Below are 25,669 nucleotides of genomic sequence, written 5' to 3' on the forward strand. Positions count from 1 at the left end.
AGAGTGGATCCATAAGTTTTCTGCTGTGATGGGATGGCTTCCTGGGAACAGTCAGGATGAACCAGTTGAGGGAAGAGTCTTGTGTACTATGGCAAGGGGCCTGGACTTCTGTATATATAAGCAGTGGGAGCTGCAGGAGCCTTTTTTTTTTTTAATTTTTGTTGAAGTATAGTTGATTTACAATGTGGTGTTAGTTTCAGGTGTACAGCAAAGTGAATCAGTTATACATGTACATATATCCTCTCTTTTTTTTTTAAGATTCTTTTCCCATATAGACTATTACAGACTATTGAGTAGAGTTCCCTGTGCTATACAGCAGGTTCTTATTAGTTATCTATTTTATATATAGTAGTGTGAATATGTCAGTTCCAATCTTCCAATTTATCCCTCCCCCGCCATATCGCCTGGTAACCATAAGTTTGTTTTCTACATCTGTGACTCTACTTCCATTTTGCAAATAAGTTCATTTGTATCCTTTTTTTTAGATTCCACATATAAGTGATATCATTTATTTGTCTTTCTGTGTCTGACTTACTTCACTCAGTATGACAGTCTCTAGGTTCACTCATGTTGCTGCAAATGGCATTATTTTGTTCTTTTTTATGGCTGAGTTTCAGGAGTGTTTTCAGCAGAGGCAAGATGTGATCATATTTGCTAGTTCAGGAGTGAACTAGTTTAGAAGAGGCCTTCTAGAAGGGGTCAAGGCTGGGCTGGGGCTCCTGGGCAGTAGAACTGTGAGAGCTCAGGCATGTCAGGGAACTTCAGGAGGTGGTAGATTAATTTATCAGTGAATCCATCAGGGACAGTTGGTCTTTTAGGGAGGACATGTTTTGGTGTTCTCTTCCTCTCTTGTTAGCTTGTTCAAGTAGCAGCTTTTTCTTGTGGCATTGCTTTTAGTATATTCTGCTTTGGCCATCTGGTTCTCTTAATGTATAGGAAAATGACTATGATTAATATTACTGAAACCTAAAAATGTCTTTGTGACTGATCTTTTAGATTAATTGAATCCGTTTTGTTAATTATTAAATAAAGAACAATCACTGTTATCAATCTGTTGCTTTCTTTTTTTTTTAATATTTATTTATTTATTTATTTTGGGTGCGCTGGTTGTTAGTTGCGGCACATGGGATCTTCGATGTGGCATGCGGGCTTCTTAGTTGCGGCATGCGGACCCTTAGTTGCGGCATGCATGCAGGATCTAGTTCCCCGACCAGGGATCGAACCCGGGCCCCCTGCATTGGGAGCGTGGAGTCTTACCCACTGGACCACTAGGGAAGTAAGTCTGTTTCATACATATTTTTAAATTGAGATATAATTAACATACCATAAAATTCACTCCTTTAAAGTGTACAATTCTGTGGTTTTAATATAGTTACAAAGTTGTGCTACCATCACTGCAGTCTAATTCCAGATTATTTTCATCATCCCAGAGAAAAACCCCATACCCATTAATAGTCATTCCTGGACTTTCCCTCCTTCTAGCCCCTGGAACCACTAATCTACTTTCTGTCTCCATGGATTTTCCTATTCTGGAGATTTCATATCAATAGAATCATATAATATGTTGCCCTTTGTGACTGGCTTCTTTCAGTTAGCGTGTTTTCGAGGTTCGCCTATGCTGTAGCATGTTTCAGAGCTTCATTCCTTCTTGTGGCAGAATATTATTCTGTTGTATGGATATATCACATTTTGCTTATCCATGCATCTGTTGATGGTCATTTAGATTGTTTCCACCTTTTGGCTGTTATGATTGATGCTGCTATAAACATTTGTATACAAGTTTTTTTGTAGACATGTGTTTTCATTTCTCTTGACTGTATACCTAGGAGTAGAAATGCTCGGTCATATGGTAACACTGTTTAGTCATTTGAGGAACTGCCAGACTGTTTTCCATAGTGGCTGCCCCATTTTACATTCCCACTAGCAGTGTATGAGGGTTGATTTCTCCATATCTTTGCCAACACTTGTTATTATCTGACTTTTTGATTATAGTCATCCTAGTGGGTACGAAGTGGTATTTCATTGTGGTTTTCATTTCATTTCCCTGATGACTAATAATATCAAGCCTCTTTTCATGTGCTTATTGACCATTTGTCTGTCTTCCTTGGAGAAATGTCTATTAATATCTTTTACTTTTTTTTTTTTTGGCCACGCTGCGTGGCTTGCCTATTTTTAAATTGGGTTATTTATCTTCTTATTATTGAATTGTAAGAGTTCTTTATATGTTCAGGATACAAGTTTCTTGTCAGTTATATGATTTGAAAATCTTTTCCCCTATTCTTTTATTTTTAATTTTTAAATTAAAAAAATTTTTTATACAGCAGGTTATTAGTCATCAATTTTATACACATCAGTGTATACATGTCAATCCCAATCGCCCAATTCATCACACCACCATCCCCTATTCTTTAGGTTGACTTTTTTTTTCATATCTTTTCTGTTATGGTTTATTTTAAGCTATTAATATAGTTCCCTGTGCTATACAGTAGGACCTTGTTGTTTATCTATTTTATATATAGTAGTTTGTATCTGCTAATCCCAAAGTCCTAATTTATCCCTCCTCTTACCCCCCTTTCCTCTTTGGTAACCGTAAGTTTGTTCTTTATGTCTGTGACTCTGTTTCTGTTTTGTAAATAAATTCATTTGTATCATATTTTAGATTTCACATATACATGGTATCATATGGTATTTGTCTTTTTCTGACTTCACTTAGTATGATAATCTCTAGGTCCATCCATGTTGCTGCAAATGGCATTATTTCGTTGTTTTTTTATGGCTGAGTAGTGTTCCATTGTGTGTGTGTGTGTGTGTGTGTGTGTGTGTATTAGGTTGTCTTTTCTTTATTCTTTTATTTTTTTTTTTTTTCGGCCACACTGAGGCATGTGGGATCTTAGTTCCCCGACCAGGGATCGAACCCATGCCCCCTGCAGTGGGAGCACAGATTCTTAACCACTGGACTGCCAGGGAAGTCCCAGGTTGTCTTTTCTTGATATCTTTTGAAGTACAACAGTTTTTAATTTTGATGAAGTCCAATTTATCTATTTCTTTCTTTTGTTGCTCATGCTTTTGGTATCATATCTAAGAATCCTTTGCCAAATCCAAGGTCGAGAATATTAAATATGTTTTCTTCTAAGAGGTTCATAATTTTCCTCTTTTTTTTTTTTTTTTTGGCCACACCACATGGCATGTGGGATCTTAGTTCCCTGATCAGGAATTGAACCTGTTCCCCGTGCAGTGGAAGTGGGGAGTCCTAACCACTGGACTGCCAGGGAATTCCCATTTTACTCTTCTGTTTAGGTTTTTGATCCATTTTGAGTTAATTAAAAAAAATAATTATTTATTGGGCTGAGCCAGGTCTTAGTTGCGGCACGCGAGATCTTCGTTGCCATGTGTGGGATCTTTGTTGTGGCGTGTGGGATCTTTAGTTGTGGCATGCAAGCTTTCTCTAGTTGCAGCAAGTGGGGGCTACTCTTCGTTGTGGTGCGCAGGCTTCTCATCGCAGTGGCTTCTCTTGTTGCGGAGCACGGGCTGTCGGTGCGCGGGCTTCAGTAGTTGCAGCATGTGGGTTCAGTAGTTGTGGCTTGATTAGAACTTAAAGTAGCTGGGTGAAGTGGGTATGGAGGTAGTGGAGGCAGTTCTCACCTTCCTTGAGGAACCCAGCAGACTCTCTGTTGCCTATGAATGGTTGATTGTGCTTTGCCAGGCCCTGAAAGTGCAGTTAAGGGGCAGCCAAAGAGCCCTCCAGGCAAGAGCACAGGACTTACTCCTCTGTCTCCACTCTGTCTTTGAGCAGGTCATGGCTCCAGAAACCCCAGTGTTTTGCTTAAGGTCCAGTAGACAGTGAACCCGCTTGCCCCAAAATGAGGTTACCTTCCTGCAGAAACCAGATCCTATACAGACTGCCAACAGACACATGAAAGAATGCTCAACATCATTAATCATTAGAGAAATGCAGATCAAAACTACAATGAGATATCATCTCACACCAGTCAGAATGGCCATCATCAAAAAATCTAGAAACAATAAATGCTGGAGAGGGTGTGGAGAAAAGGGAACCCTCTTGCACTGCTGGTGGGAATGTGAATTGGTACAGCCACTATGGAGAACAGTATGGAGGTTCCTTAAAAAACTACAAATAGAACTACCATATGACCCAGCAATCCCACTACTGGGCATATACCCTGAGAAAACCATAATTCAAAAAGAGTCATGTACCAAAATGTTCATTGCAGCTCTATTTACAATAGCCCGGACATGGAAACAACCTAAGTGCCCATCTTCGGATGAATGGATAAAGAAGATGTGGCACATATATACAATGGAATATTACTCAGCCATAAAAAGAAACGAAATTGAGCTATTTGTAATGAGGTAGATAGACCTAGAGTCTGTCATACAGAGTGAAGTAAGTCAGAAAGAGAAAGACAAATACCGTATGGTAACACATATATATGGAATTTAAGAAAAAAAATGTCATGAAGAACCTAGGGGTAAGACAGGAATAAAGCCACAGACCTACTAGAGAATGGACTTGAGGATATGGGGAGGGGGAAGGGTAAGCTGTGACAAAGCGAGAGAGAGAGGCATGGACATATATACACTACCAAATGTGAGGTAGATAGCTAGTGGGAAGCAGCCGCATAGCACAGGGAGATCAGCTTGGTGCTTTGTGACCGCCTGGAGGGGTGGGATAGGGAGGGTGGGAGGGAGGGAGACGCAAGAGGGAAGACATATGGGAACATATGTATATGTATAACTGATTCATTTTGTTATAAAGCAGAAACTAACACACCATTTTAAAGCAATTATACCTCAATAAAGATGTTAAAAACAAAATAAAACAAAACAAAAAAACCAGATCCTCATGTGTTCCCTGTCTCTGTTGACAGTCACTGTCCACCTTGGCCCATAAGTGGGAGGAGACCTCAGAGTAATTGTCTCTCATCCCATGGTTCTGCTACTTCCCAAGCATCTCTTTAATTTGGCCCCCTTCTCTATCCCTACTCCATTGGGCTATTTCCATGGCCTCCTGATTAATCTCTTTACCTCAGGCCTCTGCTCTCCATTCCCTTTGTACACTCTGCCCCTTGCCTGCTTTGGACCTCTGACCCCTCTGCCCACAGGACACAGGTGCTGTGGGCCCTGCTCAGCCTTTTCTGCCACCTCTGCCCTCCACACACGCTGCACACCAGTATGTCTGTGTGGGACCCCAAACATCCTGCAGACATTTCCTGCTGTGCCCCTTGGCAGATGTCCTTCTTGCCCTGGAGGTGTCCTTCTTGCTTGTGACACCTCGTGCAGTCTTGCCTGACCCCTTCAGCCATGATCATGTCTCTGATGACACTTGCCACCCTGTCGCATGTGATCCTTCCACATTTATGCAACTGTATCCTTGCTGGGTTGTGAACTCCTTGGGACTGGACCACATCTTTTTATAGCAGCTCTCCCAGAGTGAGCACAGATGCCCTTGGGCTATGGGAGCAGGCCATTCCTGCATTTCCCTGTGCTTTGCCTCAGTGAAGTAGCTTCAGTAAGCCAAATGTGTTTTGGAACCAGTGCCGAGTCAGGTCCCCCTGGCCTGCAACCTGCCTTGGGCTAGAAGCCTTCATCTGGAGCTCAGCCTCCCATCACCGCCCTATTGTGGCACTGATAGTGCATGGGGGCTCTGCCACTACCTTCATTCTGTAGGAGGAGTCACTGTCTCCCCTTTTCTGTATGTCGGGGCTCAGTGTTGTTGAACCAACTACTGGCTCACTTTTGCTCATGTGAGGAAAGACACCTAGGGCTGTGGTTGGCTTCCCGAGCAGTGTAGCTCAGTGGCCAAGAACATAGACTCTGGAGCCACACTGCATTTGCATCCTGGCAGCTGTGTTACCTAGAGCAAGTTACTTAACTGCTCTGGGTCTCAGTTTCCCCATGTGTAAAATGGATGCGATACTAGTACCTAACTCATATATGGGATGGGTATGGGGATTGAGTGCTTAAAGTGCTTAGAATAGTGCCTGATACAAAAGAGGGGTACACAAATTTTAGCTTCTATTGTTATTGAGAAGGTTTTTTTTTTAATGTATGTATATATTTATTTATTTTTGGCTGCGTCGGGTCTTCATTGCTGTGCGTGGGCTTTCTGTAGTTGTGATGAGTGGGGGCTATTTTTCGTTGCTGTGCGCGGGCTTCCCATTGTGGTGGCTTCTCTTGTTGCAGAGCACAGGCTCTAGGCGTGCAGGCTTCAGTAATTGTGGCATGTGGGCTCAGTAGTTGTGGCACGCGGGTTCTAGAGCTCAGGCTCAGTAGTTGTGACACATGGGCTTAGTTGCTCCACGGCATGTGGGATCTTCCTGGACCAGGAATTGAATCCGTGTCCCCTGCATTGGCAGGCGAATTCTTAATCACTGTGCCACCAGAGAAGTCCCCAGAAAGGTTTTTGTTTGTTTGTTTGTTTTTCCTACCTGAGGAAGAAAGTACCTATACATTTAAAGTTCTTTTATGGGTGTTTGTGTATCAGAGTGGAGTTAGGTGTAATCTGAACTACATTTTCTCTCCAGTGCTGTGTTTTCTGTATTTGAGTAGACACGTTTAGTACATTAGCTGGAGGTGAATTACGGAGGACGAAGATGGAATAGCAACCAAAGTCAGGATGTTGATGTTTTGAGTGTTTTCTTATAGGTTTTCCTGTACTGGCTCAGCAAGCCCATCTTTGCCTTTAGGGCTGTCAGGAGTCGAGGGTAGCCACGCTGGGGGTCTCACTTGGCTCTGGGAGCAGGTGGTAACAGGGAGTGCTTTTCGTGTGAGGCTGTGTGCTCAGTTTTTCCTGGGAACATATGGGCATGTCGTAGCTTGCATGGTCAGAGGTTTTCTGTTGGAAGATGTGGAAGTTTTGATGTTTATCTTTTATAAAGTGTTTTTGGCCTCCTTAAGTATGAACCAAGGAACAGGTGTGGCCCAAAATAAGAATGTCAGAACGCTTGACTAAATGGCTTTGCAGCCAGGAAGGATGATCGGCAGGTAGGTGAGTGTACCTGCAGCCCCACCCTTCGGTTGTTGAGCTGGCAGCAAACCGCATGGGCTGGGATCCCTGGATTGGAGAAGCAGGAGGAAAGTCGGGGTGTGGATATAGGGGGATTTGGGCTTCTCCCAAGCTCGGGTGCTTTGAAGGGGGCAAGGATAGAACAGATCTTCCTTCTGTGTCTTGTACGTCAGACAGAGCCAGGGAGACTCAGGCTGTGTTGATAGGTGGCCTCATCCGCATCAGAGCTGGACAGCTGATAGTTTCCTCCTTCCATTTCCTTGGAGGAGACAGCTGTTCTCTTGGGGTAGCATCTATTACCTTAATTACTACAACCCCTCAAAGGAGAACCCAGGCCCGTTGAGGCATCCTTTCCTTGAACTGTTGGAAAAGAAGCAGCTGGAAGAACCACAGATGGGGATTGGGGATGGGGGGGCATATCTTCTGAAGCAAATGGCACCTGGCAGCTGGGCCTCAGTGGGGGTGAGAGGGGAGGGTGTAGTGGTAGGGCAAGGAGGGGTGGCAGGGCGACTGTCTGCTTTCATTCCACATGATGGGTCATGATCAAGTGAGCATCTTTTCCTCTCCCTGGAGCTGACCTTATTAAGACTGTTACCTTACTAACAGAGTGAGCTATTAGGAGCACACCCATGGGAGTGTTTGTGTCCTAATCCCTGTGGCTGGGGCCTGCTTCTACTGGGTGGGACACATTCTGCAAACAGCTGATATTTCATATCTGTGTGTGCCATGGGAAAGGAACAGCAGATAGCAGAGATCAGGGCAGAGCCCTGAGGGGTCCATGCCAGGTTCATGAGGGCAGAGGCTAGCTCCTGTCGGTGTGGCAATAAATAACTGAGTGTTGGATATCCTTCCTCTCTATCCTCCTAAGGATATGCAGAATAAGGTGTCTGCTCAGAGCAAATACCAATAGTAGGTGGCTTTGTGCAGCAGATGTCTTAGAGATTACTGACACGTAAGTGGGTTTCCAGTAGTCTGGAAGTGCTGTTAGTCTGTACCCACCAAATGGGGACTGCTTCTGTCCGACTCCATGTGGGCTGAGACCCTTGTTCCCCACAGCTGATGAGCCCCCTTTGTATTCATCATTGACCACCACCTCTCTTTGGAGCATCTTTCACCTAGGATCTACGTTGCTTCACAGGGGTCTACCGTGGGGCTGCTCATTCTCTCCGTGAGGGAGGTCGTGCTTCTCTCCAGCTGAGTGGGTTGAATTATCAGGGCGCCACTGGGTGTCTGGGTTACCTCCTCCTAATCCCGGCAGTGCGCCTGGGAATAGGCCTCAGCAACCCTGGCTTGATTGTAGGCGCTGTACAAGCCTCCCAAGTGAGTACTGCCTGAGGCTGGTGAAGGGAAGAAGCTGACTCGTGATGGTCCTGAGTTCACGCCTGTAAGGTACCTTGAGGCAGCCCTCCCTGGAAAAGGGGGGCAGCCAGGAGATTCCCTGAAGCCACTGGAACAGCTGCCCAGGACCTGCCCAGCTGTGGGAAGATAGGTTGGGGTTTATGTGCTTGGTGCTGCCCAACCCCTTGTTGCCTTTCTCATTCTGTTCTTTCTTTGAAATGTCCTTAGGAAATGACTGGGTGAGAGTGGAGGGATAGAAACCCAGAGGCCTTGTAGCTCTGGCAGCAGGTTCTACTGGGCAGTCCAGGCAGAGGGTGGTTTGGTAGTTGGGCCCAAGGGCCAGGTAGCTGGTCCAAACTCCTGGTGGTTCACATGGGGGTTAATGGTTTGTGCCACAGGACCCTCCCCAGTCCCTACTATGGAGCTTGTTTCATGTAAGAGGCCCTCTGTTTCCCTGCTGCTCCTCTCTGGGCCAGCAGTGCCCTTGGCCCTGTGGCCAGTTAAGCCCGTGGTCCTTTTCCATGGGCCTTTCTTACCTCACCCACAGGGAGAGCTGTATTACCACAGTGTATCAGGGCTCCTTGGCAGCCTTTTGAAATGAGGCAGCTAAGATAACAAATAAGTTATTATTCCTGGACCTGGGGATTTCTTGTCTACAGTATCCTGTTTTCTTCTTCCAGATACCAGCTCCTACCTCTCTGTAGCACAGAGGTAAAATTTTTGGATTTAAGGCTGTGTTTTTCAGGGCAAGTTAAGTCCTTTGAGATAAGAGGTTTCATCGACAGCAGAAGAGCCAGTTCTGAAACCTGAGTTTGTCAGTCTCTGAAAACAGAGATTATCAAGTGTCGTCTGGTGTGGCTGGAGGCTGGGGCCACATGAGGGTGGAGCTGAGTGGGGACCAGTTACTGCTCAACCTCTTGTTGCCTCCTTGAGGGAGTCCGTATCTAGGGGTCCTGGAAATACTGGACTACCACACTGGGCCTTCTTTTGGGAAGGGTTTTATGCATGCCCATTTCTCAGGATCTGGCAGTATGTGCGGAAAGTCACAGGCGCCTACATTACCAGGGGTCATCTGTCCACTAACTTTCCCCAGAACTTTGAAAGGACCTTAGTGGAAATAAGGACAAGCCAAACCCAATCCCAGAGGAGAGATACCAAGGCCTGGGAGCTGAGGTTGTACCTCAGTTTAGTGGGACAGTTCACCCCTTTCCTTAGCCTGATTGAGCATGGATGACAGACCCAGCCTGTTCTCTGGGAGCCTGAGGCATTGGCAGGTAGCCCTGCCAAATGTGCCAGGTGCCACTTGAGCCATGTCTTAGCCAGACCCAGCAAGACCCACCCTGGATGTCCCTGGGCCTCTCCTGGCAATCAGGTATCTATTTCTGTCAGGGTTGGGGAGGAATATGACCTGTAGAAGGTCCCTTTATATGCAGGTGCTGGCTGTACAGTCCCTCACCCTGCCTGCCCATGGCTTCAGGCTGACATCTATCTCAGTGTAGGGCCTGGGTACCCCTATGAGGGCAGGCTCTACATGGTGTCACAGCTATCTGCAGAGATAGCCTTTTTCTCCTGCCCTCTTTGCCTTGGCTTTCATGTTGAACTACCATAAAGAGAAGACCCTCCAGGGCACCCCTGGCCCCTTTGGCCTGGAGCTGCCAGAGCATCACCTTAGGCTTGTGTTGGTCCTGTTCCTTGGTCCCAAGGTTCCTAGAACTTGGGGTAACAGTCTTGTGAGTACTATGACGGGACTTCCTGATGCCACCACACGGAGTTTGCTGAATGAGAGAATCTCTTTTGCTTTCCCATTATCCATTGTCGAGCTGCTCCAGGCAGTGGGTCCTATCAGATTTTTTAAGATATTTGAGGTTATGGGGAAAACATTTGTCTGATGGATTTCCAGGGAGTGGTGACTCTGAGTGAGTGACCATCCTTGAGAAGCAGCCCTGCCATGAGGTCTCCTATGACATATGTGCTCTCTCCACAGCGACCCCAGGTTTAGGAAGCACCCTGGCTAAGCCAGCCCAGCGCCTTCCCTCCATAGCCAGCCCCATGAATGACATGGCTGTTGAACTCTGCCGACTGCTCCGAGGGCCAGGTGACCTCCCCAGGAAACTGGGGACAAGTAAGAGTGGAACAGGCCTAGGGCTGCCGTTGGCGGGCTGTTAGTTAGGAAAGCCAGCTCCACCCCTCTCGCTCCCTCAGGAAAGAAAGAAGCAGGAAGTCCGAAGTGCCCGGCTTGACCATGGAGCTGATGCTAGAGACAGAGAGGGCAGGGAAACTTGCCAGGGAGTGCCTCCTGTAGGCTGGTGTTCCATGTCCATCCTCGTTTAATCTTCCACCAACCCTGAAAGAGTTCAGCCAAGGGAACTCAGAGGGCTAAGAAGAGACAGAATTGGGATTCAAACCCAAGTCTTTCTGATCCCAAAGTCCAGTGATGATCAGGATCCATTTCTTGGGGAGAGATGGCTGATTTGGTGGCATGGGGATCAGTGCTTAGGCTAGTTTGTGATGCCTGAGCTGGACCCTGTGTGCTGGTCATTTGCGGGCTAGGACTAGAACCCAGTGGACAGGCGCAGCACCAGTCCCCTTCCAGGTTTCTGTGCTAATGTGCTGATGATGTGGAAATCTTTCTACTCAGAAGTAGGAGTCCTCTCCATTCCTAGTTCCCCTGGGACTGAGGCCCTTGACGTGTCCTGCCAGGTGGGAGTGGCATGGGGCAGCTCTTGGAGCAATCATGCTGGAGTCCCTGGCACCCCTATAGGGAGTCTCCCACTTTGAGGACACTGTAACCAGGGATGGCATCTGGGAGTGCCAAGATGGTGAGCCATTTCCTCAGCCACCCCCATACTTCTGTGATTGGGAGTTCCCCTCTGAGTGATGATGGAGGGGGAAGTGGGTGGTGCCAGAGCATCTGAACTGGGCACTTGGGGCCTCCTGCCTCCTGGCCTGAAGCCTCCTGGCGTGGCTTCTCCTTGCACCACTGGCATCTGATAGGTGTCTGACGTGGCAGGGATAGGCTTTTCGATGTGGGCACCAGGCTGGCTATCCCTCCATTCTCTCTGGGAGTGACAGGGCTTATTCTCTTTGGAGAGGGAAGAATGGTTAGTTGGGTGGCACTCTCTGTCACAGTGTTGTCCCTATCGTGCAGCACCAGCTATCCTTTGACCCAGAGCCACCTGGACCTGTCTCCCTACAGGGCCTGATAGCTGTGCAGGGCAGCTGAGCCCCCTCGTTTTCTTCTGGCCCTCACATCCCACTGTCCTCTGAGACAGCTGGCTCTGGCCCTGTGGTGAGGGTGACAACTCTAATTCCTGGGCACATCACCCCGGCTTCACACCAGGCCCATCCAGGGATGGGTGACTGCTTATCCTGCCAGGACTCACGCTTAGGAAGTTGTTGACTTTGACTCCAGGGCAGGAATAGGGGGTTGGAGGAGGTCCTGTCCTGAAGCTGAGGGTGGTGGGGCTGGAGGGGAGACTTACCCAGGCAGAGGTATGGGAAAGACCATAGTTGCTAGACTCTCTTAATGAGGAGGACTAAGAACCATGGATTCTTCTAGAGCTGGCAGGGATATTTGCATCACCTGCCCTGTTTCATAGATGAGGAAACTGAGACCAGAGAAGTTAAATGACTTTCCCAGGGATAGAGCCAGGTCTGCAGCCTCTTTCAAAGGTTTGGAAGTGGCTTCGCTATTAGTCTGTGTAAAAGGGGGCATGATATAGCCAGATTGCTCTAACTCCTTTGCTTTGCTTGAAAAGAAAAATCACGATAACAAAACTCACAGTCAAGCCCAGGATTGCCCATGGTGGTATGTCAGCATGGTCTGACCCCAGTGTCTTGTACTTCAGGCTTCCTGCCAGCCCTTGACCCATTTCCCTTTTCATTTCAACATACATTTCTTGAGCACCTACTGTGGGCCACGTGTTATGCAAGGTAAAGAAAAAGATGCTTGGATGTGGCCCCTTTAGTCAGAGAACTTTGGTTGCTTCAAGGTAGAGAATCCCGTCTCTAACCAACTTGGTCAGCCATACCTCAGGGCAAGCAGAGGAGCGAAGTCTTAGGGACTCAAATGGTGTCTGGGACTTTTCTTTCTGTCTCTGTCCCTGTCTTAAAAGTCCCTGCTTTCTGTTTATTAGCTTTAGTCTGTCAAACTGGCTTTCTACATGAAGTTGGAACAATGACAGCACAGAGCTTTGAGACCCGCTCTCCTCCCAGCTCCCTTGTACAAAAATTCCGGGAAGATCTCTTACTGGTCCAGCTTGGGTCAGGGAGGAGGCTAACTAGGATTGGCAGTCCCCACCGAAGCCACAGGGTTGGCACAGGGAAGGAGCTACTTCTTAGGAAAAGGAATGCTATCGCCCAGTGAAGGGGAGCTGGCAGACAAATCCTGGCACTCCTTGTTCCCCTTTCCTGCTGTTTGTTCTTGCAGCCCTGGGGCACTTGTGCCCAGTCCCTTCTCAAAAGTTGATGGAACCCAGCCAGTTACCCACAGGGAGTAGTACTGGTCAGGTGACCAAGCCTAGGGTCCAGAAACCTTGTAGGGGTTACCTGAAGTTTGTTCTGATGGAGCCCAGTCTTCAGGAGCTCATGCTGTTCTACCTTTAAAGCATCTTCCTCTTCCCTACAGTTGGTTGGGGCCACCCCAGGAAGGAGGAGGTTTTGTCTTCACCCTCACGGGTACCTGCTTGGAGCTTACTTGAATGTTCCTCAGAAGATAGGAGACCCGGCGACTTCCCTGGCGGTCCAGTGGTTAAGACTCTGCGCTTCCACTGCAGGGCATGCGGGTTTGATCCCTGTTTGGGAAACTAAATTCCCACAAGCCGCGTGGCTTGGCCAAAAAAAAAAAAAAAAAAAGGAGACCCAAGCTTCTGAGAGTGTAATCTGCAGGACCACAGGCCTTTGTGGAGCCTCTCAGTGCCTCAGCTTTCTCAGCCCTCAGATGGGGATTACCATACTTACTGATTGGTTTGGAGTCTTGGAATGTTTCTTACAAGTAGACACCTAGGGCCCTTTGACAATGATGTCTAATTGCTCCCCTTTCATTTTGTAGAGAAGGGAACAAAGGTCTGAGGAGGTGAGTGACTGCCCAGAGCCTACCATCTTGGAGGGACAGTGCTATGTCCAGGACCAGGCTGCAGGGGCCCTTCAGGCCACACTGGCTACCCTGGCACACAGGACTACAGTGTTTCTTTCTAACAGAGGCCAAACCCCCCTCCTTAGCCCGAGACTGACAACAAAAAACAGACTCACTGCAGAATGTGCAACAGCAGTTAGGCCTTGGCCTTGTAGTTTTTCTTCTGTCTGCCCGATTCCTCAAGAATGGCCGTGCTGGTACTAGCTTCTGTCTGCTATACAGCTTCTCAAACCCTGGGGAGAAGGTTCATTGAGGGCGGGGTAACTGAATCCATTTAGAGTAACTTTGTGCCCTTTAACATGTCCTCATCTATTTTGGGCTTCTGGTGCCTTTCTCTTGTGTTTGTTCTGCCCTTTCTAGTCCTTGACTAGCCTGAATTTTTCTTCCAGAGGAAAAACAGAAAGCCATCGTGTGAGGACAACACATAGGAAAATCCTCCAATGACTTCATTTTAAGTTTTCTGTCCACACCACTGTTTGTTTAGTGAGTGTTCCCATGGCAGCCCTGCCACATCTGGGATGAGCCACAGTCATCTCACCTGCCTCGTATTGCCACCCAACTGCTTAGATGTCTAATAAGACATCTCAAACTTAATGTGTCCTAAAGATCTCTTCCTTCTGCCCATCTTCCCTGTCTCTTAGTAAATGATACCACCATCCACCCATTTGCCTGGACAAAAACCTGGGAGTCATCCTTACTTCCCCTCATACTATCAGTGCCCACATCCAGCAAACCTTGTCACCTCTGCTCCCAGTCTTTCCTAAGTCTCACTCAGATCCAGCCCCACTGGCTCTGTTTCTCAGACATGCTGAGCTCATTCCCATGACCCCAAAAGTTCTTCCTTCTGATTCTCTCATCAAGCAGACCTCTCTGCTCAGGGGTCAGCCCTCAGCGAGGACTAACTTGACTACTCCACCTTGGTCAGTCCTCATCCCCAGTCCCACTTCCAGCCTATCGTCTGGCTTTGTTTTCTTCAGAGCACATTTCCTCTACCAGGTGTTTCCTTGTTTGCTTATTGATTTACTTATATATTAATGTCTTCTCTGCTCCTTTCACACCACCCACCACCCTCACTTTGTCATCTCCATGGAGTAGGCCTTTATTAACTAATTGATGACAGTTGGATGATGCATGTTCTTTCCAGAGGATGGGAAAATAGCACAGAGGTCTTTTTTTAAAAAATTTATTCATTTTATTTACTTACTTTTGTCTGCACTGGGTCTTCGTTGCTACGGGCGGGCTTCTCATTGTGGTAGGGCACAGGCTTAGCTGTTCCACGGCATGTGGGATCTTCCTGGACCAGGGCTCGAACCCATGTCCCCTGCATTGGCAGGCGGATTCTTAACCACTGTGCCACCAGGGAAGTCCAACACAGAGGTCTTAAACCAGGCTGCTGCTGCTGCTGCTGCAGCCACTGTTACTAAATGAGCTGTATAATAACATTCTGTTTTTAACACAAGCTACCTTTCAAACACATACATATATACCTTATACACACACACAGGCTCTTAACTGTGTTTGGAAAAAATATTGGCTATGAAATGATAGCTTCAATTGAAGATACATTACAGCTCTGTGATTTTCTTTGAAAAGCTTTTATCTTCATAGCACTTTGACGAACAAGAGACAAGTAGCTGAGGTGTTGCGTCTCTGCACTGATCATTCCAGATGCTCAGAAACTTCTTCTACAGCCATAGTGGACTGTATTAGTTTCCTATTGCTGCTGTAACAATAGTAGTGACTTAAAATAATCATTTTACAGTTCTGGAGGACAGAAGTCCTAAAATCAAGGTGTCAGCAGGGTAGTAGTCTTTCTGGAGGCTCTTGGGGAGAATCCATTTCCTTGCCCTTTTTAGCTTCTAGAGTCCACCTACATTCCTTGATTTATGGCCCCCATCGTCCATCTTCAAAGCCAGCAGTGTAATAGCATCTTTCATTCTTTCTGTGCTTCCACCGTCACATCACCTTTTCTGACTTGACTCTTCTGCCTCTCCCTTACAAGTACCCCTATAATTGCATTATCCTACCCTCCCTGCCCCCAGATAATCCAGGATAATCTCCTCATTTCAAGAGCGTTGACTTAATCACTTCTGCAAAATCTTTATTACCATGCAAGTTAGCATATTTCACAGGTTCTAGAGATTAGGACCTAGGACATCTTTCGGAGGCCTTATTCAGTGTGTCACACGGACTATGAATTTTCTTCCTCTGGGCAAATCTATATAATTGACAAATCATTTGGAAATTGAAGAAAAACAAAACAAAACAGGAAAATGTGTCTATTTTTCAGCCAAACTGAGGTGATGGTGAATCCTGAATTGACTCTAAATAAATATTTTGTTTTTTTATTGAGTTCTTTGGTTTTTAAAAATTTTAAATCCATATTTATAGCTTGAGTAGCTTGAGTTAAAAATTCTATGGTAGGTTTGTCAAAATAATTACATAGTTTATTTTTGAAGAAAAGTATTCAAAAATACTTTAATTTTTATTTTAGGTCTTTGAAAATGTAAGCATCTGTTGTTTTGGTGATCATTATTGAGCAGCTCCCTTACACTGAGACAAAAATAGCTCCCAGATATCCTTGAGTCACTGACCAAGTTGGAAACAGTTCTTCCGGATGATTTCTCTAGCTTTAATAAATCAGATGGCCACATTTGTATTAGTTTTTTAAGAGTTACCTACTGCTTCAAAAAAAAAAAGTACCTACTGCTTCAATTGGAGAAAGCTAAAAAAAAAAAAAAAAAAGAAAAAAAGAAAACCTTCCAGTGTGTGTCTTTTACCTTCTAGACAGTAAAATCTGCATAAATGATCTGTCACACAGGATCATCCTTGTGTGAGAAAGAAGTGGGCTGGAACTAGTCACTACACACAGACACACATACATGTATATGCACACACCTGTGTCACCGACTCCTGATGGTGGGGGTTGGGGGAAGGGTTAGGAAGCAGTGAGTGAGACAGGGACAGTCCCAGGAACAGTGACTGGTGATTGGAGAGGCTCAGCAGGAACCAGAATTGATCAAGGATGTGAGCAGTATGCTAGGGGAGGAACAAAGAATGTTACGGAAATCTTCAAGGGGCAAGCATTGGCAAACCCTGACGCACTGGCCAAAGGGAGGAGCCAGTGAGCATCTGTCAGCAGCGGTGGGCATAGTTCTGAGAGGAACCATAGGAACAGCAAGCAGTCTGTCTACAAGGACTCTTTGGGGACGGCTAGAATGGGCAGTGGCTTTGTTGGACAGTCTTCCCCCACAGCCACATGGCCTCAGGAGGTGGTAAGCAGTGGGCTTGGCTTAAGGGAAGGCTGTGCTGGTCAAGCAGCATAGAGAGAGCCCCACCACCATCCCTGGCATCCCAGGCCACTGGAGCAGAAGTTTGGGTTTCTAGCAGCTGCAGGGCACTGTAGCAGAATAGCCCATCTTGGGAGACTCCATGCCGAGAACTCAGGCCTCTAGCCTGAATTCTGGTGCTCCTGGCTTTCTCTGAATTACACATATGTTCTTTGTATGTGGGAAGTGGGGCTTCTTGCTTAGGAACCCTTTCCCAGTGGGCACTGTAATCTTCACAAAAGCTACCAGAACTAATTGGTGAGTTTGACAAGGATGCAGGATACCAGATGAATATACAAAAAATCAAATACATGTGTGTTTAATAGCTTTATGGAGATAAAATTTACATACCATAAAATCTACTCTTTTAAAGTGTACAGTTCAGTGGTTTTTAACATGTTTACAGAGTTGTGCAACCATTATCATAATCTAATTTTATTTTATTTTATTTATTTTTAAAAATAGAACATATTCTTTGACCCTCAAGGATGCCCCACTTTCTGTACTCTTTTTTTAAAAATAAATTTATTTTTTAAATTTATTTATTTAGGCTGCTTTTGTTTTCCGTTGCTGTGCGCGGCCCTCCCGAGTTGCAGCAAGTGGGGGCCACTCCTCATTGTGGTGCATGGGCTTCTCACTGCAGTGGCTTCTCTTGTTGCAGAGCACAGGCTCCAGTCACGTGCGGGCTTCAGTAGTAGTGGCACTCAGGCTCAGTGGTTGTGGCTCTCCACAACTAGCTGCACACAGCAACAAAGACCCAACACATCCAAAAATAAATAAATAAAATAAATAAAATTTTAAAAATTCAATGTTATTAAAAAATATATATAATATCGAAAGTGAAATACTTAGAAATAAATTTGTTAAAAATCTGTTGAGAGAAATTAAAGAAGACCTAAATAAATGGAGAGGTATACCATGTTCATGGATTTGAATAATCAATATTATTAAGCTATCTATTCTCTCCAAATTGATCTGTAGATTCAACACAATCCCAATCAAAATCCCAGCAGGAAGTCAACTCTACACCAATTAAAAAAAAAAAAAGTGGTAAAGAAAAAAAATCCCAGCAGGCCTTTGAGAGATACTGTTAAGAAAATGAAAAAGACAAGCTACAGACTGGGAGAGAATATTTGCGAAACACATTTTGTATCTAAAATATATCTATAACCTTATAGCTCAGTAAGATATACAACCTGATTTTTTTAAAAAATGGGTTAAAAATTTGAATAGACAATTCAATAATTTTCTAATAAACTGATGGTAAATAAGTATATGAAAAGATGCTCAACATCCTTGGACATTGGGGAAATGCAAATTAAAGCCCCTACATACCTACTAAAATGTCTAAGAGAAGAAGAAAAAAACAAAACAACCGACAGTAACAAGTGCTGGTGAGATTGTGAACTCATACATTGCTGGTGGGAATGCAAAACAGTACTGCTACTTTGGAAAACAGTTTGGCAGTTTGTTATCAAGTAAAAGATATACTTACCTTGTGATGTGGCAGTACCACTTCTTAGTATTTACTTAAGAGAAATGAAAACATATGTTTGCACAAAGACCTATATACAAATATTTATTGGCTTTATTCATAATAGCGAAAAATTAGAAACAACTATATGTCATCAACTAGTGAATGGACAAACTGTGGTATGTCCATACAGTGGAGTACTACTCAGCAATAAAAGAAACAAAATACTGGTATACCTAACAATGTGGATGAATCTCAAATGCATTATGCTAAGTGAAAGATGCCAGACACAAGAAACTCCAAATTCTGTGATTCCATTTATATGACATTCTGTAAAAGGCAAAACCATAGGAACAAATCAGATCAGTGCTGCCGGAGACTTGGGGGTGCGTGGAGTGGAATTGACTGCCAAGAGGCATGAGGAAAAACTCTTTGGAGTGATGGAAATGTTCTATACCTTGATCATGGTGGTGGTAACATTTGTTAAAACTTGTTCAACTATCAATTAAAAAGGAAGACTTTTATTACATGTAAATTATACTTAAGTTAAAAAAAACATTAAAAAAACAACAACTATGGGACTTCCCTGGTGGCGCAGTGATTAGGAATCCGCCTGCCAATGCAGGGGACACGGGTTCGAGCCCTGGTCTGGGAAGATCCCACATGCTGTGGAGCAGCTAAGCCCATGTGCTACAACTACTGAGCCCGTGTGCCACAACTACTGAAGCCCGCACACCTAGAGCCCGTGCTCCACAACAAAGAGAAGCCATCAGGGGCTTCCCTGGTGGTGCAGTGGTTAAGAATCCGCCTGCCAATGCAGGGGACACGGGTTCGATCCCTGGTCCGGGAAGATCCCACATACCACGGAGCAGCTAAGCCCCTGCACCACCACTACTGAGCCTGCGCGCTAGAGCCCGCGAGCCACAACTGCTGAATCTGCATGCCACAACTACTGAAGCTCGTGCGCCGAGAGCCCATTGCTCCTCAACAAGAGAAGCCACTGCAATGAGAAGCCTGCGCACCTCAATGAAGAGTAGCCCCCACTCGCCGCAACTAGAGAAAGCCCGCACGCAGCAACGAAGACCCAGTGCAGCCAGAAATAAATAAATAAGATAAATAAATTAAAAAAAAGAAAAACAACAACCATGATACACCTCAGAGTTCAGTTCAAGCCTCTTCTCCTTCATGAGGCTTTCCCCAACCACCTCCTTGTTTCATGGCCCTCTGGTAAGTCCCTTCCAGGGCACTCATGGTTTTGGTTCCTGTCAACCACAGCTTGGGCTCCTTCTTCAGTAGGGCTGCCTCAACTCCTCAGGGCAGTGACTTGCTGAACTCACTGCTCATTTTGCATAGCCAGACCCTGCCCACAGCTGGCTCTGTGAGAGGGCAGGAATGCTGGTGAGGTGGTAGCAGGCTGGGGAGAGGAGCTCAGACCTGGGTGGGCTTCTGTGACTGTCTTGTTTTTCTCTCAAGTACCTCACCTCAGCTCTTGCTCTCTTTTCCCCCACAGGTTGGGATAAACATTCCTATGGTTACCATGGTGATGATGGGCATTCCTTCTGCTCCTCTGGGACTGGCCAGCCCTATGGTCCCACATTCACTACAGGAGACGTGATTGGCTGCTGCGTCAACCTCATCAATGGCACTTGCTTCTACACCAAGAATGGCCACAGCCTTGGTGGGTACATAGGGGACCTTGGAGGGTCTGCCCTGTGGAGCCACTTTGGTTGGTGAGAGGCTTTGAAGCCAAAGCAGTGTTGTAGATCCTCTGCTGAGCTCAAGGCAACTGCAGTCATTTCCTAGCATCGGAGCCCTGCAAGGGGAACGGAGGGTATAGAAGTGGTCCCTTTGTTAATCCATCCATTCAGCAGCATTTATCGAGCCTGGGTCAGTGCTGAGAGAGCAGCAATGTCGTGGTCGTGCTCCTGGCCTGTGTGACACTCGTTGGAGCGAGGTTTAGGGTCAGTGAGAAGTTTGAGGGGCCCTAGTACATACTTGACAGTGGTAGTGATTTGCATGCCTGTCGCCTGGGCCCAGACTTTCTCTGGCCCTTCTGCAGGGCACTGGTTGCTATGGAGCAACAGTGAGGGCTGCTCTAGTACAGGAGGTAAACAGGCCGGAGTCAGATGGGGTCAGATCTCTTCTGGCCTGTTTGTGGTTAATAGACAGCAACCTGGACAGAGTTATATTGAAAAAGCCCCTTTGGTTAAACTGAGAAGGAGGGACTGATTGGAGTAAGGGCTGAGGAAGAGGCAGGTGGCATGAGCCGTGGCCGTGGTGATGGGCGCAGGCAGTGGAGAACAGGCCTGCAAAGGACTAGGGGTGCCGCAGCGGGGCTTAGTGATAGATGGGGTGCACTGGAAAGAAGGGAACATGGTAAAGTGGCTAGATTAGTGGTGCTGTCAACTAGGATCAGAAACCCAGGAGAAGCAGCAGTCCTTGGGAGGTCTTGAGAACTCTGGAGGATACCTTGAAGAGTAGTCCTGTACACATATAGGAATTTAGGATTAGAAACTAAGACAGAGAGGAACTTTGGCTATTCTGACACCTTGCCCTAGTAGGGCTGACTGCTATTTGGCCCTCGAGTGAGTGGAACCCATGGCCAAAGTGGCCCTGAGGTGGTACCTAACTGCTGGGCCTGCCTGCCTGGGTTTGCAGAGGTCTCTAATCTGGCAGAACCCTACCAGCCAGGTTGACCACAGACCTTGACAGGAAAGGGAGTTGGGCATTTTACTTTGAACCCAACTTGTAGGAGGCTCACTTGCCCTGGTTTGCGGGACAGTCAAAAGGTGGCTGCCACTCCCCACATCCCTCTGTAGCTTCTCCAGGAGATGAGCCCGGGCAAGACCAGGAGACCTGGGTGGAAATGGGGTTTACTTGTGGCTGGGGCTGAGCGAGCAGGAGCCAGCATTCCTCAACAGGGCCGTCAGATGCCACAGCCTAGAATGGGCAGCCAAGAGCATAGCACAGATGATGCAGAGCTGACCCAGGTGCACATCCGGAAAGACTCTCCCCTGAAATCCATAGCCACCTAGCTGCAGTTGCTGATATCCAGCCTGTGAGGAGCTAGCTGCTGGAGGGCAAGGCCAAGGTCTCAAGATGACTTCTCATTCCCCACTCTGTTCTCTGACTCCAGCTATTTCCTGCCTCTTGACTTTTCTGCTGTCAGAGTCCCAGGGGCCACTGTTATGGGCTATCAGTCCTTACCCAAGCCCTGTTTCACTTGCCTCTCCGAGCCAGGCCCAGTTCTGCCTGTCTGCTCTGAATACCTGCCCTCCTTACATCTCTTCAGCTTGTCCACACTTTGCTCAGAGCATGGAACCTGTTGTGGGACATAAGATTTGGGGCATATCTGCTGTCCCTTCTGTACCTGCACCTCCCTCCTCTGGGCCCTAAGCTCTTTGTCAGTCAGATCCCTAGGTCCCTAAGGAGCTCATGGCCACCTTAATGTCAGCCTGGACCCTCACACTGTTTTTATTTTATTTATTTGTTTATTTATTTAGGCTGGTTTGGGTCTTTGTTGCTGCACGCAGGCTTTCTCTAGTTGTGGCGAGCGGAGGCTACTCTTTCTTGTGGTGCACAGGCTTCTCATTGCGGTGGCTGCTCTTGCTGCAGAGCATGGGCTCTAGGTGCATGGGCTTCAGTAGTTGTGGCACGTGGGCTCAGTAGTTGTGGGACGTGGGCTCAGTAGTTGTAGCTCGTGGGCTGTAGAGCTCAGGCTCAGTAGTTGTGGTGCACGGGCTTAGTTGCTCTGTGGCATGTGGGATATTCCCGGACCAGGGCTTGAACCCATGTCCCCTGCATTGGCAGGCAGATTCTTAACCATTGTGCTACCAGAGAAGCCCCCTCACACTGTTTTTAAAAACTCATCTCCCAGGACTTCCCGGGCAGTCCAGTGGTTAAGACTCCACACTTTCCACTGCAGGGGGCATGGGTTTGATACCTGGTTGGGGAACTAAGATCCCACATGCCATGTGGCACGACCAAAAAAAATAGAAAAATAAAAAAAACTCTAGTATATGTTTTTTTTGTTTTGGTTTGGTTTTTAAATTAATTAATTTATGTATTTATGGCTGTGTTGGGTCTTCGTTGCTGTGAGCGGGCTTTCTCTAGTTGCAGTGAGCGGGGGCTACTCTTCATTGTGGTGCGCGGGCTTCTTATTGCGGTGGCTTCTCTTATTGCGGAGCACGGGCTCTAGGCACGCAGGCTCAGTAGTTGTGGTGCACGGGCTTAGTTGCTCTGCATGTGGGATCTTCCCGGACCAGGGCTCAAACCCATGTCCCCTGCATTGACAGGCAGATTCTTAACCACTGCACCACCTGGGAAGTCCCCCCTAGTACATGTTTATATAGACCCCATGGAAGTCCTCACACATCTTGTAATAAAACTTCCTTTAGGCCTATATTATCTATTTTTCAAGCCTGTCACGATCTTCTTTGGTCTTGCTTTTTCTATCTCGAGTATTTGGTATCCTCTTCAGCATTGTATTAACCTAACTTTTGATAAACATGTTTATTTGTGTTTTCATCAAGATATTGATAAAAATATTGGAAGAGGACAAGGCTGGATTTGAGCCCTTCAGCCTACAGCTTGTCCAGGTAGACACCAGCCATTTAAGAATCACTTCATTATGTTAATTGAATCTTGTGTTTTTCTGTCTTTTCCACAAGGATACTACTGAGACCTTACTAAAAAATGGATATGACCCGTCCTCTGCATTTTCTAGATCACGAAATTTGATGGAAAGTCAATGAAAGTGATAGACCACTTGGTGAATCTTCTAATGACCTTGTTTCCTTTTCACAAGCCAGCTTATCAATATAATGCACTTCAGAATCTCACGCAGGATCAGTGAGCCAATCATTGCTCTCTAACCTCAGAACATTTCTCCCTTTAGAGAAGCAGAGTGATGTTTCCTGCCTCTGGCCGCCCCGCTCCTTTTATTTGCTCCGTTGTCCTCTGTCACAGCACTCACCCTATGTGTCATTGGTCAGTTGTCTGTGTAATTATTAGTTGCACACCATCTCTCTTGCTGGAGTTTGCAGCACTTTTAGGGCCAGGCTTACAGCTGGCTCCCTATTGTCTGTCATAGGGCCTAGCTCCTGGGAGGTCTCAGCAAATACTTGATGGGAGAACAAATGAACACTGAGTGAATGGAGACTGGAGACTGACGTCTCACCCACAAGTGGTCCATGAGCTTTCAGAGTAATTTTTTTTTTGCCTGCATTGCACAGCATGTGGGATCTTGGCTTTCCCACCAGGGATCGAACCCACACCCCCTGCAGTGGAAGCGCGGATTCTTTTTCTTTTTTTAAATAAATTTATTTATTTATTTTTGGCTGCGTTGGGTCCTCGTTGCTGCGCGCGGGACCTCTCTAGCTGTGGCGAGCAGGGGCCACTCTTCGCTGCGGTGCATGGGCCTCTTATTGTGGTGGCCTCCCCCGTTGCAGAGCACGGGCTTTAGGGCGCCTGGGCTTAGTTGCTCCGCGGCACGTGGAATCCTCCCAGACCAGGGCTCGAACCTGTGTCTCCTGAATTGGCAGGCAGACTCTTAACCACTGTGCCACCAGGGAAGTCCCCAGAGTAATTTTTATACAGGCTCTTTATACCCTCAGCCTCAGTGACCCCTGAGCTGTGTCTTTTTGGCTAAGGGTACTTCTTAGCAGCAGGTTTGAATGTCCTATTTGCATCCTGGATCTTTGCCTGGCCCTTCTCAGATCTTCCCGTGGGCCATCTCAGATCTTGCCATCACAATGTCTTTGTGGAGGCTCCCAGAGACCTACAGGGAGCGGTGTTGCCCTTGTTCAGTGCAATAGGGGGTGGAGTAGCCTCTTTCCTCATCCTCCTGGAAGCACCTCAAGGCCTTGTCCTTCCTGAGTGCCATTGTGAGTAGAGGTAGGCAAGCCCGAGTAGGTCATCCCCTGGGTAGAAATGTGGCAGTCGTCTCGCCCTGTGGCGCAACTCTAGCCAACTTGTACATAGACCTCACAGTTTATGAAGCAGCTTTCATAGAGAATCTGTTTCTCCTTTCTTCTTGAGGTGTTGGGTATATTGTTACCCCCTTTTTTCAGATGGGCTCAGGGAGGTTGGGTAGCTTGCCAAAGGTCACACTGCAGATAATTGATGGAGACTGGACTCCACTTTCTTCCAGGGTTCTGTGGGCTTCTTCGCGAGCCTGGGAGTACAGCAGCAGTAGCCTGGCCACACTGAGATTCATGGGGGCAGCTCCCATGCAGACCTGGTGGGTGGACACGGAAGGGCTTCCAGATTCCATCCTGCTAGTTCTGTGACTGCTGACTCTGCATGTGGGGCTCAGGAGTGGCCTCAGGCAGGAAGGTCATGGGTTTATGAACTTCTTTCACTGAGGAGCAAAATAGCCCAGTAAAGAATGTAAACAGTCTCTTTGTGCCTTGGTTTTTTCATATGTAAACTAGTGTCAGAGGCATTATACACCTTCCAGGGTTGTTTTGAGGATTAAATGCTTCCTTGTAAGACATGATTCCAGTGCCCAGCACAGAGGAAGAACATGGGATGCTCACTTGGCTGCTGTCAGGATTCTGGCCCCAGGTTTACTGGGAGACCTATCATCAGACCCTCACCTGTTCTTCAGTCTTGCTGGGTTTCACTTTCTTTTTGGGGTGGAGTTGAGGGAGCAGACAGAGACCTCCAAATAGTCAGTGGTTTGAAAACCTCTCAGGCCGAAAGCTTAGGAGCTTCTAGAAGATATAAGAATTTTAAAAAATGGGAAGGCTATGAGCCCTTGGGAGAGTGTCCTTGGGCCTTGAGTCATTTCTCAATCTGCAGAATATGAATGCTCTGGTAGATATGCTGAGGCCCCTCTCCTGCTCAGGGCTGTTCCTATATTTAGGGTCCCTATCCCCTCTACCCTCACTTCTGATTTAGGACTAAGGTCCCTAGAAACATAGCCTCTTCTCTTGGCAGGAGGGTTCAGAGGGTACACAGGCCATTGTTAACTTGGGCTTTGTCAACTCGGAATCTCTCGGGACTCTGGGCAAGTATGGGCTGAAGATGGGCAGCTGCTGCCCTCTCTGTCTCCACTGCTCTGTCAGCTTAGAGATGATGTTGGAGCATCAGACTAGAAATGAGTCCAGTCCCACTAGCTTCTGCTGGTTTTATGACTGCTGGCAAATCATTTAACCTCTGAGGCTTACTTTCCACATCTGTAAAATGGGGATAAGAAAGCCTGCTACCCATAGTTGGTATGAGGATCAGATGAGATAATGGATGGAAAAGGTCCTGGCATACACAGGAGGTCTCCCTAAATACATGTTGGATCAAGAGAACAATCAGGCCTAGAGAGGCCTCAGGGTAGATCATTTGGGTTTAGTCCTTCCTAGCAGGTTTTC

At 46.7% G+C, this 25,669-nt stretch overlaps 1 protein-coding gene across 8 annotated transcripts in view; it reads left to right on the forward strand.

Moving 5' to 3' along the window:
- The window catches only part of RANBP10 (RAN binding protein 10), a 66,437-nt gene that overhangs the window by 27,603 nt on the left and 13,165 nt on the right, over positions 1 to 25,669 (forward strand). For 4 of the 8 annotated variants that reach the window (XM_033844335.2, XM_033844336.2, XM_073796892.1 and 1 more), the window contains one exon: positions 19,813 to 19,980. In XM_033844335.2, coding sequence (XP_033700226.1) covers positions 19,813 to 19,980 — 168 coding nt within the window. Of the gene's footprint in view, positions 1 to 1,114; positions 1,277 to 19,812; positions 19,981 to 22,834; positions 22,901 to 25,669 lie in introns of all 8 variants that reach the window. The other 4 variants (XM_073796896.1, XM_033844338.2, XM_073796895.1 and 1 more) reach the window with 2 other exon arrangements.

This window comes from Tursiops truncatus, chromosome 19, assembly GCF_011762595.2.
Source record: "Tursiops truncatus isolate mTurTru1 chromosome 19, mTurTru1.mat.Y, whole genome shotgun sequence".
NCBI classification, from domain to species: domain Eukaryota; kingdom Metazoa; phylum Chordata; class Mammalia; order Artiodactyla; family Delphinidae; genus Tursiops; species Tursiops truncatus.